The sequence below is a fragment of the Balaenoptera physalus genome (assembly GCF_965194825.1).
Source record: "Balaenoptera physalus genome assembly, chromosome: 6".
NCBI classification, from domain to species: Eukaryota; Metazoa; Chordata; class Mammalia; order Artiodactyla; family Balaenopteridae; genus Balaenoptera; species Balaenoptera physalus.
In genome coordinates this window covers 126,983,277-126,999,833 of record NC_138885.1, presented here as the reverse complement: position 1 = coordinate 126,999,833, position 16,557 = coordinate 126,983,277, and the positions used below count along the sequence as shown (strand labels likewise).

The following is a 16,557-nucleotide window of genomic DNA, read 5'->3' as shown; positions in this document are numbered from 1 at the left end:
CACAAGATAACAATACAGTTGCAAATGAGTGGCGTTCAGTGGCCACATCACTGCCTTTTACAGACCAGCTGGCAATGGCTGCCCACGATGGGAAATTAGCATTAAAGAAGGACTCAAGGTTACTGGGCTGACACGCAGCCCAAGGAGAATACTCTCAAATAAAGTACGACACCCAACGCGGTCACACAAATCGAAAGCTGAGAAAAAAAGCTCCTGTCTGAAAAGAACAGCAGCAAAAAAATACCCTCCTTACTTCTTTCTGAATCTTCCTGAATCTCCCCCTTCTCCAAACAGCGTCCAGGTCCCCGAAGTAAAAATAAATGAGCAAACCATGGGCTTCCAGGTGCATTATACAGATTAAGAGAAGTGCAGCTGGTGGAAGAGGTGGGAAAATAACACAATTCACTCTCTTTTTTTCTGAACAGAAAGTAGAGAAAAGAACCAAAGTGGAAAAGCATGCCCCATCTCACCCCCATCCCCCCCGAGAACACCCAGGCCAGGAGTCCAGAGGCCTGAATCCTAACTAGTCTAGTGTCTACCACGACACTGCTTGATGAGTCCCTAAACCTTCTGAATTTCCTTGTCCTCGTCTGTAAAGGAAATTCGCAGACATCAGTGATTCCCAAACTGTGTTCCCTGGAGCTCTAGGGTTCTGCGGAGGTGCCTCTAAGGCAGCCAGTGACACAGGGGTAAGGCAAAGGGAGTGGAGCCCTATGCTTCCTCTCCACCCAAAACAGTTCAGAGTTGATCCATTTTCTATATCAAAATTGTGAGGAAAGTCTTTTGTTTAAAGAGTCTACCACCAAGAAAATTCACAACTAAAATGGCTTAAAAGCGTTGGACCAACATACCTTTTGATTTTGTATCTTTCTGATTATGTGGTTTCTGTGTGCCTCTTTGGATTATTGTTATTAGAATTAATTAATTGACAGGCTGGTTAATATAAATCCCCAAATCTGTGTATCAGGTTCAACTTAAAAGGTGAGGAAATGGAAACTCAGATAAGACAAATACATCAAAATCACTCAGCTCAGTAGCTGACGAGATTCAAACACAGGAATATCTGACATTAAAACCATTAAGCTGGATTCTGTCCTTACAGTTAAAGAACAAATTTCACTGTAAAAGACAATTGATTACCTCATTATGACTATAATTCTTTCTCTATGGAATATCAGGTTCTTCATTTGTATTCTCTAAGAGCAAACACTTACCCTGGCGAGATGAAATGAATAGCCAAAAGTTCTGCCCAACAAGCAAATTTGTTGGGTACAGGAAAGCCCAAAACGTTGACAAAGCCTCCAGGGCAATAATGGTTGTTAAGAACTTTCAAAGCAAACAAAACTCCTAAAAGAGGATAAAGAGCATACAAATATCAACAATCCAAATGTGGAGATGATCAACATTTACAAAGAAAACTAACTGAAAGTGAAAATTATTATTCCATTACATCCAACTTTTTGCTTCGAAACATACTCTATTCCTTACAACAAGTCAACCCAGCATTTGGTAGAAAGACAGTCTTCAAGGCAATCATTCCTTTGATGTTTCTTAACACGGAAGTTCATACTGACTTTGAGTATGCTACTAAATATATAACACATAAAATGGGAATAAGACACCTGCAATGGTGCAATACTAAATGCCACTGAACTGTAAACTTCAAAATCGTTCATTTTATGTGATTTTTAACTCAATTAAAAAAATATTATTAATGTGCATTTTTCTAACTCCTATGGAAAGACATATTGAAGGCAGGGCTTATTTCCTTTCTTCTCACACAATCAGATGCATGAGGATGCATCTTAGAGGGAAGGGGTAAGGATGGCAGGGAAAATAGAGGCAAGGGTTTGATCTCCTTCGGTTTCAGGACTATTTCCCTCCTACCCTTCACATGATAATTTTTAGAATACCTATTTTAAGTCCTGATGGCAATTTAGTCCTATGAGAAAAATGTAAAAAAAGAACTAGTGAGGGGGACAGTGAGAGGCAACGTAATACGTGTTTAAAGTCATGAAGTCTGGGTTCAAATCCCAGCTCCATCACTCATGAGGTGTGTAACCTTGAGCAAGTTACCTGACTTCTCTGGGCCTTAGCTTCCTCATCTACAGAATCAAGACAAGGCCACCTCCCTAAGGACCTGTTACATTAATTAAACAGCATGAATTATGTATAAAGACTATCATGGCTCTGAAAACACAGTGAGCATGCCATTGTAGGGTGTGGTGCATTTATTTTAATGGCGTTATTGAGATGCATACCCATCTTTTTAGGGAACTCCCACAAGTACACCAATGCCTCTCTCCCTCGTCCCACCATAATGGAGCCAGTGCATATTTCCAGGACCACATCTCCTACAAAACTACCTTTGGGCAGACCCTAGTCTCAATTGTCCGAGAGTGAATGATGTGGCATAATGGGAAATAGCAAAATCTATGTCTCTCCTGTGCTCCAATCAGCCTATTCACCAAAATCCGAGCCCCAGCAGCGCTTAGCCACTCAGAATTCAGTTCCCTCACCAACTGGGACCCCTGCTTCAAAAAATGACAACAGCTGCACCTCCCTTACTGTTTTCATGCAGGCTACCTTAGAAATGCATCTGCCTTACCTGAGAAACCTACAGCACAGTTCCTTCTGAAGTCAGGTTCATCCATAAGTTCTGCCAGAGCAAATTCCAAGAAGAGGTACACCACCCCAGTGAGTAGGGAGAACGTGGTGATGACGTAGGCAAACCATCTACTTCCTAGTCTTCCTTCCAGATGAATTCCTTTCCAGAGCATGGATGCCATATTGAAATACAAGTGCCAATCATCCACATGGTGAAGAGGGGAAAGCAGTAAGCGCTGCCAGTCTTTTTGCTGGTAACACTTCTCCACGCTAAGGCAGGAGCTAAGCAGCGGCTTCAGAGGATTCAAGAAGAACCAGATGTTGAGAGCCAAAGTTGCTAGGGTGACAGGTGGAATATTGCTGATCCCAACGTGGAAGATTTGAGAAAGGAGCAGAAGCAGCCCAATATTAATTCCTCTTGACCTCCGCTGCATGGTTAGATATCAAGCCTGTAACGGGAAAATGTGGTCAGACGCGAGGAATCTGGGAAGATACAGAGGCAGCTGAGCCTAAGATGTAAAATAAAATGTACATGAAAATCCATCAATTAAGAATTAGGACAGTGACAAGACGTCCTCACTTAAAGATGGGCTTACATTATGTATATCTCACCTCCCATCTAACAGAAGCATTATTTTCTGTCTTCCAGAGTAACGCCCAGGACACTGGCTAATGTCCCTCCTCATTTTACATCCTAAATGAGAAACGTCATCCCAGATCCCAGTGGACCACTTAATGGATGGGTATGCTTTTTCTGACAAATATGCCAGGAAAATGTAACTTGTCTTCCTTATAAACAAACTTATAACCTAACAAAAAAACATACAAAGACAGTGCACAAATATTTAATAATTATTCCTTCTCAGAATGCTGGAGAGAATTCTTCACCCCCTTCACTTTTTTAAAGAAATATTTGGGCTTCCCTGGTGGCGCAGTGGTTAAGAATCCGCCTGCCAATGCAGGGGACACGGGTTCGATCCCTGGCGTGGGAAGATCCCACATGCCACGGAGCAACTAAGCCCGTGCGCCACAACTACTGAGACCGCGTGCCAAGAGCCCGTGCTCCACAACAAGAGAAGCCACCGCAATGAGAAGCCCGCGCACCACAACGAAGAGTAGCCCCCGCTCGCTGCAACTAGAGAAAGCCTGCGCACAGCAACGAAGACCCAATGCAGCCAAAAATAAATAAATTAAATAAATTAATTAATTAAAAAAATTTTTGATTTTGATATATTAGATAGAGTCTGCTCCAAAGTTCTTCAACATTAGCAAGCAAGTCTTAAAATGCAAGCATATATTATCTTCTGTTCCATATTGCCAGATGTCAACTGCTAGACTGCTTTATTTTCAGAAAAATTTCCACTTTTAAAAGTTACCTACTATGAGCCAAATCCTGGATTAAAACACAGTCGCTGTCTTTAAGGAGCTCATTTTCTACTAAGAAGTAAACCAACAACTGCCACACAATGTTCTAAATGCAGGGACAGAGGAAGCCCAGACCCAAGGCACACAACTCAGGCTGAGGTGGTCTTGAAGGGTAGACTGGATTTACCCACGAGGAAGAGTGCCATGTTCACGGGTCTACTTCTCCATGCCTTGCGCTGGCCTTGTGACCTGCTTTGGTTGACAGAATGAAAAGCACGCGACACTAGTTCCGAATCTAGGCCTCAAGATGATTTGCGGGCTTCTGCTCTCTCTTGAAACCCTCCCAGGCAACCATGTGGACAAGTGCGGGCTGGCCTACTGGGTGATGGAAGACACATGCTCTAGTCACCCAGATGGCCCTGGCCACTGACCAGCTAACGCCTCAGAAGCAAAGCGGTCTAGCTGACCAGCAGCTGACCACAGCTGCGTAAGTAAATCCAGCTGAGCCCAGACTGATTTGTTGACCCACAGAACAGTGAGCTAAATAAATGATATTTTAAATGAACTTCACCAAATTTTGGAGTGGTTTGTTATACAGCAATTACGAACCACTACAGAAGGTATTTGCTTCAGAAAAGGTCTAGGTTATGCTTATGGGAAGAAGCTAGTAAAGAAAGAGACACAGACTAAAGATGAAAAAGATAAAAAGAATCAAGTCCTTAGAGGGAATAGCCTTGTCCATCATAACAGGAAGGAAGAAGAAGAATTTCAGGTGCAGATATGGGTAAATAGGCAGATGAGGGGACAGGATGCTGAAAAAGTTCTTATCTAATGGTTTTCTGATTTCCCTGTGGAGCTATCTTGGCTCCAATCAAATATTTAACGCACTCTGATACCCTAAAGGTTCTCATTCAGACAGCACATTGGAAAGTGCATGGGCTTTAGAGTAAAAAACGGCTAGATTCCTACTTACTAGCCCTGAGATCTATGGTAAATTTCTTAAACTTCAATTTCTTCACTTTAAATTAGAAATAATACCTCCTTCTCAGGATTACTGTTACATGTCTGGAACAAAGTAGGTACTGAATAAATGGTAGCTACTTTTTTCATTACTATAAAGTAATCTCACTTAGGAGAAAAAGTCTTTGCAACGGTAGCATCCTAATAATGAGACTCAAATGTACTCCCCATCCCTCTCCACACAGGGATTCTTACCAACTTCACACCCAAAAGAAATGCCCAAGAAAAAATTATATATACGTATGTGTTATGGGTATACCCCCATTATTAGCACAACCCCAAGTTTCTTTATTGCCAGGGCTTATTATTATAACTTTGTAGCATTCTCATGAACTAGAGAATTTAATAAAATTTCAACTGAAAAGCTCCCAGATAATTTTGGAGAAATAGTCTATATTTTTCACATTGATGTTCAGGTTGATTTTCAAGTCTTCAACTACGGTGACATGTTTTCAATTCCCCTAAATAATTATATATATCAAACATCATTACCTGTAACAGGAGCAATGGAAAAATATGGTCCTGATCATTAAGTAACCAGCTTATAAGAAATCACAAAATAAACCCTTCAATATCAGTACAGTGTCCTATGATGCCAGGCTACGCACAGCAGAAAATCAAAAATAATTATGTCTTTGCTTAAGAAAAAGTCCCCTCTTGATTGGAATCATTAGTGGTGGAGAGTATAAACAAAAGGATAGTGGAATTTCCCCAAGCTTGTCTCACACTGTGCACCCAGGCTCACATTAACTTGCTTGACTTCTGCCCAAACCCAAAGGCCCCTTTTCGTTCGCATCCCTTCTCACCTCTGGGCTCTATCTCCCCACTGCTGACTGCTCCTTCTTCCCTGGGACGCTGTGCTCTCCCGCAGGTTCCTGCCTCCTCCCAACTCCCCTTCCTCTGCTTTTCAGTTTCGCTCTATTCTTATTCTACACTATTTTGCATACACTTATGGAATTCCACTCTCATGGTTTCTCTATAATTCTTTTTATCAGGATGGTTCCCAAATTTATATTTTACAGCTTTGACTTCTCAGATTTCAGGGACATAACCTTGTAGGAAGAATAGAGTCCACCTGATCTCTTGATTTCCCAAAACTGAATTAGCCCTCCTTCTTACAGAATGACTATGCAGCCATTCCTCAATCACTCAGTTTTTAAAATAAATATCAAGTGCCAAATGCATGCCAGTCCCTGTGCCAGGCATTAGAGGTACAGCAAAGACCCAAACACTTGCAATCCCGGCCCCTAAATGGCCCATTTCTATCATTTCTATTTGTTGAAGGAAATAAAAATACTGGCTGCAGAAAATCACAAGATGAATACAATGATGTGGTATGCTTAATGTAAAGGCAGATAGAGCCATAACCAACGTGAGAAGTGCATAATATATGTTGGGCTCTGTTTTCCAAAAGGCCACTAGACCGCAGTTTTAAGTAGCGAAGATAAATCGACACTATTTCAAACCAGCTCTATGGCCCAGTTTCCTTCCTAATAAGTAATCAAGTCAGCCATCCAAGGTGAGGGATGTAGCCTGTTTGTAACAAGATAACAGAAAATCTAACTGGTTCATGTGGAGATCAAATCTGTAACCTGACTTTGTGGGCCAGGCAGGCACACATCTTACTGTAAGATGAATATTGTTTCATCCTGCCCATAATTACATAGATATTTTTAGAGAGCTGAGCTGTAGCAGAGAACATAGAGGCATGATTCATAAGCTGGAAACCAGTGCAATGTGTTTGGTTTTGAAAGTGACTTGTTTATTCTAACCTGTACTCAGCCCATAACCAGTTACACCGGCGCAAGGAAGGGCAGGCTGGTCCTTGCACTCCACCCCCACCCCCCCGCCTTATACACATATCCTCCCCCTCACACTCAACATGCCCCAAACTGAACACTGGACAGTCCCTTCCAAGTCCACCCCTCCTCCCATGTGCCAGATCTCAGGACACAGAATCTCCAGCTACCCAGTTGTTCAGGTTGGAGATACAGACAACATCCTCGACACGACCTTCTCCCTCTTCACTCTGCTTCCCCCAAATCCCATCCACCACACTTTGCGAACTCTTCCAAACTATCTGTATCATCTACCTCTTTCTAGCTCTAGAGCCACTACTCTAGTCTAAGCCACCATTGTAACTTGCCTGGATTACAACAAACTCTGCTTCTCCTCTTGTACCCAACAACCATTATTCACTACTGTTCCGGGTAATTTTTATAAAACTAAAGTTGGATTCCCCTGCAGTAAGCCTTCAATGGCTTATCGTTACAGTTGGAATGAAGTCCAAACTCTTGGCCGTAACTACACACTCGTGATTACCACTGTCCTGCCTACCCCTCTGGACTCACCTCACACTGGTCTCTGCCTTGGTCACTATGAGCCAACCACCCCGGTGCTCCCACACCGGGAGCTCCACGATTACAGCATAAGTGCTGAGGGCAGAACTATCTACTTTGATCACCACTGAATACCCAGAGCCTAGCACAGTGACTCATATACAGTCAGTGCTTAATAAGTGTTTGTCCAATGACTCAAGATGAGCATGTTAAATGTATCTACATTATAAAATAAACAAGACTGACTGAAAAGGTCTATGATACATTCATCCCTAAGCATTTTTCCTACAATTGCAGCAACCTTCCCCATAGCACTGTACATATTATACCACTTATCAGTTAGTTCCAGAAGAGTGTTGTGACATTTATCTCAACTTTACAGGAATAAACCTCTGATCCATTTAAAACGTATTAATAGGTGGCTTTGCCAGAACTATTTGATTAAAAAAACATGGCATTTTAACCCTGACCGGACAGCTGTTTTGACTTCTACTTCCGCAAGGGCTCTGTTGATAAGAGCTTCCACGGCGTTGTCACTCTGGTGTCAGTAGGTTCCATGAACATTACAAGGTTCAAGACAATTTACAAGTTTCAGTGCTACCTCCAGTGCGAGCCACAAGGATTAGAACTACCTAGAAGATCTGCTGTCGGTTAAAATCTTTACCAAAGACTGCTCTTCTGAAAACGTGGAGAGAGCAAGTAAAACAGAGGGAGGGGCAGGGTGATGAGAAAAAGCAAGAAACCAAACTTCTTTAAATTCGTACTGTAGTGGTTTGTTAAACAGTTACCTTGTCCTGGAAGTGCTCTGTTTATGAGGAAAAAAACCAAAACAAAACAAAAACAACATGGCATTTTAATTATGTAGTAATACACACCAGACAGTGCTATATCAAGGTTGTGACAGAGAGAAATGGAAGACCTCTTGAAATATGGATAGGAAAATTAGCCATATTTACTTTTAATGAGAAATTAAAAATTAAACAGGTTGTAATAAGAAAAACTAAGTGGCTAGAACAAACAAAAGAAACTGAATTCATAACTTGGGAAACCAACATGTCTCATGGGGTAAAGAAAGGAATTTTACCAAAAGGGAAAAGAAACTTACTATGATGATTCTCAGTTCTACTTACAAAGCAGGAAATATTTCATCATTATCATTTACCATGGTGACATTATATATCAATTTTCAGTTTAAATGTTCAAGAAGAACTCAGGCCATTAAACTGCAAGAATATGTACCAGTTATAAATTATATTCCCAGTCCGGCATCTGACAGTAACCAAATTAATTTCACATGAAAGAAAGAAACTACAGTCTTAATAGGAGTAATCGAACGCTTTTCTGAAAACAGCCTTCCAGGTCACTAAAAGTGCAACAAATCTTAAAATTATTCATTGAGATCTTTTAAAATTGTGTGAGATTTTTAGTTAAGAATCAAGAAAAGGTTTATCAATACTTATATGAGGTAGATTAATGATATGTCATTATTACTATTTTCATGCCTTTGGAAAATTTCATTTAGGTTCCATATATTTTAAGCATATTCTCTTAAAAAAAAGAATCATAGAGGAGAATGTAGGTTTGTTCAAGTCACCTGGCAAGTATTTATCAGAGGCCTGCTATCACTCAGGTTGAATGTTTTGCTAATGCCTGACTTTCCAGATGCTTAAGCATTGATTTTTTAAAATTGAGATATAATTCACACACCATAAAACTCACTGTCTTAAACTCCACAATTCGGTGGTTTTTGTATATTCACAAGGCTGCACAATCAGCACCACCATCTAATTCCAGAACATTTTCATTACCCCCAAATGAAACTCTCCCCACTTATCTCCCCATCCCACCCAATGCCTGGCAACCACCAATCTACTTTTCATCTCAACGAATTTGCCTATTCTGAACATTTCATCTAAATGGAATCATACAACATGTGGCTTTTTGTGTCTGGCTTCATTCACTTAATATTGTTTTTCAAGGTTCATCCACATCGTAGGTAGTATCCATACTTAGTTCCTTTTTATGGTCCAATAATATTTTATTATATAGATACACCACACTGTTTTTATACATTTATCAGTTGATGGACACTTGGGTTGTTCCCACTTTTTTGGCTATAATGAATAATGCTGCTATGAACATTCACGTACAATTTCTTTGTAGAAGCATATGTTTTCAGTTCTCTTGGACATATACCTAGGAATAGAACTGCTGGGTCATACGGTAACTCTATGCTTAACTTTGTGAGGAACTACTAAACTGTTTTCCAAATTTTTGTCCATTTTTCATTCCCTTCAGCAGTGTATGAGGGTTTCAATTTCTCCACACTCATAAAAACTCAACAATACTTGCTTTTATCCATCTTTTTTATTATAAACATCTTAATGGGTGTGAAGCGGTACTGATTTGCATTTCCCTAGTGACTAATGATGTTGAGCAAATGCTTAAATTTTCAGTGCTTAAAGTATAAATATGCATGTTCATAGGTACACGTAACCATAAAGACAAACATGTCCCTTCTCCCAACCTCCCCCCATGCCATCCCCTTCCAAGAAATAGTTTAACAAGCTCTTCAGAAGAAAGCTTCAGAAAGAAAGATGAAACCATGAAGAGATCACCCAGGTTAAACTGCCAGGATTTTAGCACTACCATCCCCCTGCAGTGTGATGGGTTAAAAGTGAGTGTGAACGTACTTCAGTAGCAGGGGCAGGGCTTAGGCCAACACATTTGACTCTAAACCCTGTAAAATCTTTTTGAAAGACGCAGAGGGTTAATATGATTTATCGCTTCAAACAAAGCAAAAAAGCTATGGAAAGAGCAGATTGGATATGCTAAACATGAAAACTTCCTCTGCTTTTTAAATTACAAGAGCTGAGCAACAAATTAGAGCATCATAAATACCACATTGACTTGGGCAAAATATTCACAAAACAACTAGATGCATTTTTTTCTCTCTCTTACTGTTTTAGTACAGTCTACCTTCTTTAGGAATGAAATGAACTGGATCATTTCTTCTCACTCCCATAACTCTCTCAGGAATCTTTTCATTCATGGCTTTTCTAATCCAAACATAAGAGACTGTTTTCACCACCTGTTACTATAGGGCCAATAGATGAGAACACTTTAGTCTAGCACAGTAATAAAATCCTTTGTTCTTCCAATAACATATCTTAGCACAATTTTATTTTTCCTAAAAGGTATTAGCTTCCTTAGGCCCCAAGAAAACCCAATTACAAAATGCAGATTTTCAAGATATTTTTGAAAATAAGAAAATGGTACAGTATAATATGTATTTGCATTTAGTGGAAAACAAGAATTTACTAACTGAATGCTTGTGAAGTAATTTGTTCCTCTTTTCAAATATATGAATGCATTTCAAAAAGCTTACATAGCTTCAATGTGATCACAGTTGTTAAATGCAATACACAGTTATATCAATAACATGAATTATACTTTTAAAACTTAGTATTTAAATATTAAATGTAATAGCAGATGGTCTGGCTTCACACCACTGCACTCTGTTCAATTCACCAGAATGCATCATCTACCTCAGTTGATTAGTAAATGGGGAGCTCCGGGGGTCCAGTATGAAATCTGCGTCAGAGCACCATCATCATTTAATGACAAGTTGCACATAAATGACAAATTTTTTCTGTCCATTGAAATCTGTTACATGGCTTCATGAGCTACATTAATGATAAAAATCAAAGAGAATCAGCGTAGGATTCTGTTTTCTTATTTCACATTAAAGGCAGAGAGATACAAAGAAATGAGGTCAATCGAATGAAAACTGACTTCATGAATAAAAAATGAAAACCGGAATCAAATTATATTAAGAAGCTAATGGGAATCTAGTCCTCATGAATATTGTCACACTCAGTAATTACATTCCAGTATCTATTCATGGAAATATCTACAACTTGGACTCTGTTCCAGAAGAAATTGGGAATTGAGAGCACTTCCCCCTTTTGAAGGCTGCTGAGATCTCCATTTATACGACAGTTCTCCAACCTCATAGACGCCATCATCATAACCATATAAGAAATCGTCTTACCCAGCTAGAGACAACCATTAAATTCTCTCTCAAATACCAATGGGCTAAATCTTTCTGATTTTTTTTTTAATTTTTATTTTATTTTATTTTATTTATTTATGGCTGTGTTGGGTCTTCGTTTCTGTGCGAGGGCTTTCCCCAGCTGCGGCAAGCGGGGGCCACTCCTCATCGCGGCGCGCAGGCCTCTCACCATCGCGGCCTCTGTTGATGCGGAGCACAGGCTCCAGACGCGCAGGCTCAGCAATTGTGGCTCACGGGCCCAGCTGCTCCGCGGCATGTGGGATCTTCCCAGACCAGGGCCCGAACCCGCGTCCCCTGCATTGGCAGGCAGACTCTCAACCACTGCACCACCAGGGAAGCCCCAAATCTTTCTGATTTTAAGCTACCAGACCTAGCTTAAACACACAAGACCTAGCTTTTAACACACAAGAGCTCCTCCTTCCTTTTTTCCCCTCATATACCATCTCTCAAAATGAAAACAAATACAAAATTTCCCATACCTTAGTGGAACAATGTCCGACTGTCTTTTACAAGGCCTGTCTTAAGTATCAATGCCATCCACGTGGAGGGCAAAATACCTGACCTCTAGGGAGTTAGGATTTAAGACCACTAAAACAACCTAAGAAGTTAAAGAACGTTCCAGACAAGTAAGCAGCCATCAATAAGGTCATATGTTATGTGGTGGCAGACCTAACCAAAGGTCAGACCCTTATCACCTGACACATTTCACCCAGTCTTACTTATATAATGCCTGACTTGGTTTGCTTAAAATCCAATCTCATCATGTTATCCCCACCCCCAATCCACCATGCTTTCTTACCTAGATCAGCCTTCTGTACTTCATCATTGTAAGATTGAATAGTATCACAGTTAACAGAACGGACTTCAAAGCCTAATGGCTTGGGTTCAAATCCTGGCTCAACTGCTTGGAACTGAATGACCTTGGGCAATTTCTTAATCAATGTAAGCTTACCTAAGTTTCCGCACTTATAAAACAGACACTAACAATAATAAGACCTGCCTCATAGAGTTGTTGATGAGATAGTGTATGTAAAACACATAGAAGAATGCCTGAAACATAATAAGGACTTCATAGGTATTAGCTGAAATAAAATCATCATCTGATCAACTTCAAGCATTTCAGCCTATACTTTAGTCTTGTAATATTTATATGCCTTTCCCAATAATAACTAATATTTATACAATTATTTATAGTTTACAAAGTAGTTAAGTATACTTGCTTCACTTCACTTAATTCTCACAATCTGGTGAAGACAAAGTTAGTTCCATGTTACCTACTAGCTGGTCTACCCAGCACTTACCAAAAAAATCACTTTACTGTCCTTTTAGCCATTCTGAAGCCTGCTCTGTAGAGCTGTCCGGATAAGAAGGAGCTCAGTGAAGACCTGAGACTTTCTGGGGATGTTAAACTTCTCTGTCCAAGGTGCTAAATAAGTGTGGCTATCTCCACAGATGGGCAGTCCCATGGGGCTCTCTCACCACCAGAGGTCACCAAAGTGAATTTCACATGCATCCCATAGCTTTTATTTTAAGTCTGACCATTCCAAACATAACCGCCCAATTTAATGGAAATCCTTTCAGCAATTTTGGTGTGAAACCATCAAAGAGAGATAGAAATTCCATTTCTTTCTGATATAAAGAACCCAAGATGGGCTTCCCTGGTGGCACAGTGGTTGAGAATCTGCCTGCCAATGCAGGGCACAAGGGTTCGAGCCCTGGTCTGGGAAGATCCCACATGCCGCGGAGCAACTAGGCCCGTGAGCCACAGCTACTGAGCCTGCGCGTCTGGAGCCTGTGCTCTGCAACAAGAGAGGCCGCGATAGTGAGAGGCCCGCGCACCGCGATGAAGAGTGGCCCCCGCTTGCCGCAACTAGAGAAAGCCCTCGCATAGAAACGAAGACCCAACACAGCCAAAGACAAATAAATAAATAAATAAATAAATTTATTTAAAAAAGAACCCAAGATGACAATGCTCTTAAACTGGACTATCAGGACTCAAGCCAGCTCTTCCCACCAGACGGTGCTGCTTCTCTAGCAAGCCCTTCAACCTTCTGCCTCTCACAAATGCAAGCCTTGCTGCTACTGTCTATACCATTGAGAGGCCTCCATGGCCCTGCCTGCCCATCACTCAAGAAGCGAACGTCCACACTTCCACAGCACATAACAAATTCCTTGATTGTCTATAAGGAGTTAAATAAAAATCTTTTGAAATTCTAGGCTGTGATCTAGAGGCAGACCAGGAAATAGTTCAAACTTCTGCTTCACAGCCAATCCTTTTTAACTCAGTAGAAACCCTTAAACAAGATGTCAGCTAGTTTTCTTTCACAAAACTGCTTCTTGGTGGGTAAACTCAAGTTTAAGAGAATTTTTTTTAGTACTAAAAAAAGACTGAAACAATGTTTCATTTTTAGTTCAACTTCTACTTATATGGTGTAAAATTTAATTAGAACTATTTTAAGTAATAACATGAGAAAAAAAGTGATTAAAATCGTGATGATTTCAACCCTTTTCATTTAGAAAGGCTTCCTTTTATGAAAAATAAGATCTTACCAAAGAGATAAGGTAGAGCCACACATTTTAAGTTAGGTATTGCTTTTGGCAATAAAGAGAGCCACTAAAATGCATGCATTATCAAGTGAGCTATCTCTATGGGAGACAGGCTTAATCTCACTGGGAACTCTGGGAGCTAGCCTAGATATGCCTCAGTATTAACTGCCAAAGGGCTAGGGGTCTGCCTTAACTCCCTGTCACCTGTGACTTGCCACAGCAGGAAAAGTGGGCCTCAGGGGGTCAGAGAAAACACGCAGGTGAAGAACTGCAGGGGCTGGAGGCTGGGAGCCCATCAGCGTACACTAAGGGCGTGCGGATGTGGGCAGGGTCCTGACAGCACTGCCAGCGTCACTCCCTGACCCGAGACACACTCCCTGCTAGTCCTCCCAACCCATGCAATTTCTCCCCAACCTTCAAAGCCCAGCTCCTGACTTGCATCCTTAATGCCGGGTTCCCTGACCACGTCACTGCTCACCAACCTCCACAGTGCCTTCCACGTGTACTGTCCACCAGTGCCAACCGAATGTCACCAGAGGCCTTTTATCATCTCTACCAAACTGTGTTTTCAGGGTACCTTGGGGTTTGAGAGCACATACTCTGGAGTCTAAACTGGTCCCAATGACTGGCTTTAGCGTTAAGAGCTGTGTTAACTTGTGCAAGTCACTTAACCTAAGCATCAGTTTCCTGCTATGAAAATGGAATAGTAATAATAGCTAAATCTGATCCTAGAATTCTTGTAAGGATTAAATGACTTAAAACACCAAGTGAGGGGCTTCCCTGGTGGCGCAGTGGTTAAGAATCAACCTGCCAATGCAGGGGACACGGGTTCGAGCCCTGGTCTGGGAAGATCCCACACGTCATGGAGCAACTAAGCCCGTGCGCCACAACTACTGAGCCTGTGCTCTAGAGCCTGCAAGCCACAACTACTGAAGCCCGCGTGCCTAGAGCCCGTGCTCCGCAACAAGAGAAGCCACGGCAATGAGAAGTCCGTGCACCACAACAAAGAGTAGCCCCTACTCGCTGCAACTAGAGAAAGCCCACACACAGTAACGAAGACCCAACACAGCCAAAAAATAAATAAATAAAATTTAAAAAAACAAACAAAAAACACCAAGTGCTTAGAATAATGCCAAGCACACAGTAAACACATTAAATCTCACTATTGTTTTAATGAAACAGAAATACTCATTCGCTACTGATTTAAAGTTTTCCTCAATACAGGTGAAATAAAAAAGTCAAATCATTGGCTAAAGTTACACACGTATATAGTACTAGTTCATCTTTGGTAGTACTGTTCTCAAACTTTACACGTGTGCCATTACCTGACAAAGTTAATGCATATACTGGGACCCACAGAATGAAGGCCGTCCCAGTGGTCCAGCCCATGTCGCAAGTCTAAACCTAAGTCAGCCCGCCTTTACGGGAACCGCCTCACTATCCAGGAAAGCTAACGCCAATCACCATCCTCCAGCGCAGCTTCAGCCAGCTCGCCTTACCCTGGAAAGCAGGACCTGCTGGCCTCAAAAGGAAACCCCCCGACCCCCTAGCCAACCACACCCTGTTTTTTTCGTTGCCTTTTCTAACATTCTATAAAACTCACTCTAGCCCAGAACCCCCTGGGAAGAATGCTCCACTGCTTGTGAGGTGCTCTACTCCCCCAATCTATGGACTGCTTTCCTTTGAATAAAGGATATCAAACTCATTACTAAATCGTTTTAGTTTTGTCATCTGGCATATCCCATTCAATCCTCTGGACTTTATGAGGCAGGTATTATTTCCTCATTTTACAGATGAGTGGGGACTTTAACCAAGATGATCTGGCTCCAGAGTCCTTGTTCTTAAAATGAAGTTGTGAGTCAGGTCTGTCTGCAGAAAAGCTGTGAGTTTTCTACTCTCAAGATAGCCTACACTCATACTCCAACAGTTTGTCAAAACTACTGTTAAAGTGTTCCAACGAGTTACTGCCGTCAGTGGTTCAGTTCCAGCTAAGCTGATTGTAGGGTAGCAGAATGTGCAACACCAAATATGCCACTTGGCATAAGGATTATCTTGAGCTGAATGCAATTAAGAAAAAGCAGATACAACTAAAGCTCTCTGCTTCCCCCCATCTGCTTAAAAGCAGGACATGAATTTGTGAAGGTGTTCCCCCCTCCCCCACTCTACCAGGTATGACCAAAGTTAATCACCAGAGACAACCTTACAACTGGCTCCAAAAAAAATCTACACAACAAACTTTACTAACTAGCCCTAATCTTCCATTAGTTCCCCCACCTATTTGCCTTCCTACCATTTGCTGCCCTAGAAACTCAAAGTCCTTTTCCTTTGCCTTGTCACTTCTCTAAACATGTATTGTTCGGGCTTCCCTGGTGGCTCAGTGGTTAAGAATCTGCCTGCCAATGCAGGGGACATGGGTTCGAGCCCTGGTCCAGGAATATCCCACATGCCATGGAGCAGCTAAGCCCATGCGCCACAACTACTGAGCCTGCACTCTAGAGCCCATGCTCTAGAGCCTGCAAGCCACAACTACTGAGCCTGTGTGCCACAACTGCTGAAGCCCATGCACCTAGAGCCTGTGCTCCAAAACAAGAGAAGCCACCGCAA

General features: G+C 41.5%; 1 protein-coding gene across 7 annotated transcripts in view; it reads right to left on the bottom strand.

Moving 5' to 3' along the window:
• RHBDD1 (rhomboid domain containing 1) overlaps window positions 1-16,557 on the bottom strand; it is a 117,058-nt gene that overhangs the window by 87,958 nt on the left and 12,543 nt on the right. For 4 of the 7 annotated variants that reach the window (XM_082464684.1, XM_082464689.1, XM_082464690.1 and 1 more), the window contains exons 2-3: window positions 2,609-3,116; window positions 1,215-1,347 (exon numbers count right to left, since the gene is read on the bottom strand). In XM_082464684.1, coding sequence (XP_082320810.1) covers window positions 1,215-1,347; window positions 2,609-3,041 — 566 coding nt within the window. In that variant the 5' untranslated portion in view covers window positions 3,042-3,116. The remainder of the gene's footprint in view (window positions 1-1,214; window positions 1,348-2,608; window positions 3,117-16,557) is intronic. The other 3 variants (XM_082464685.1, XM_082464688.1, XM_082464686.1) reach the window with 1 other exon arrangement.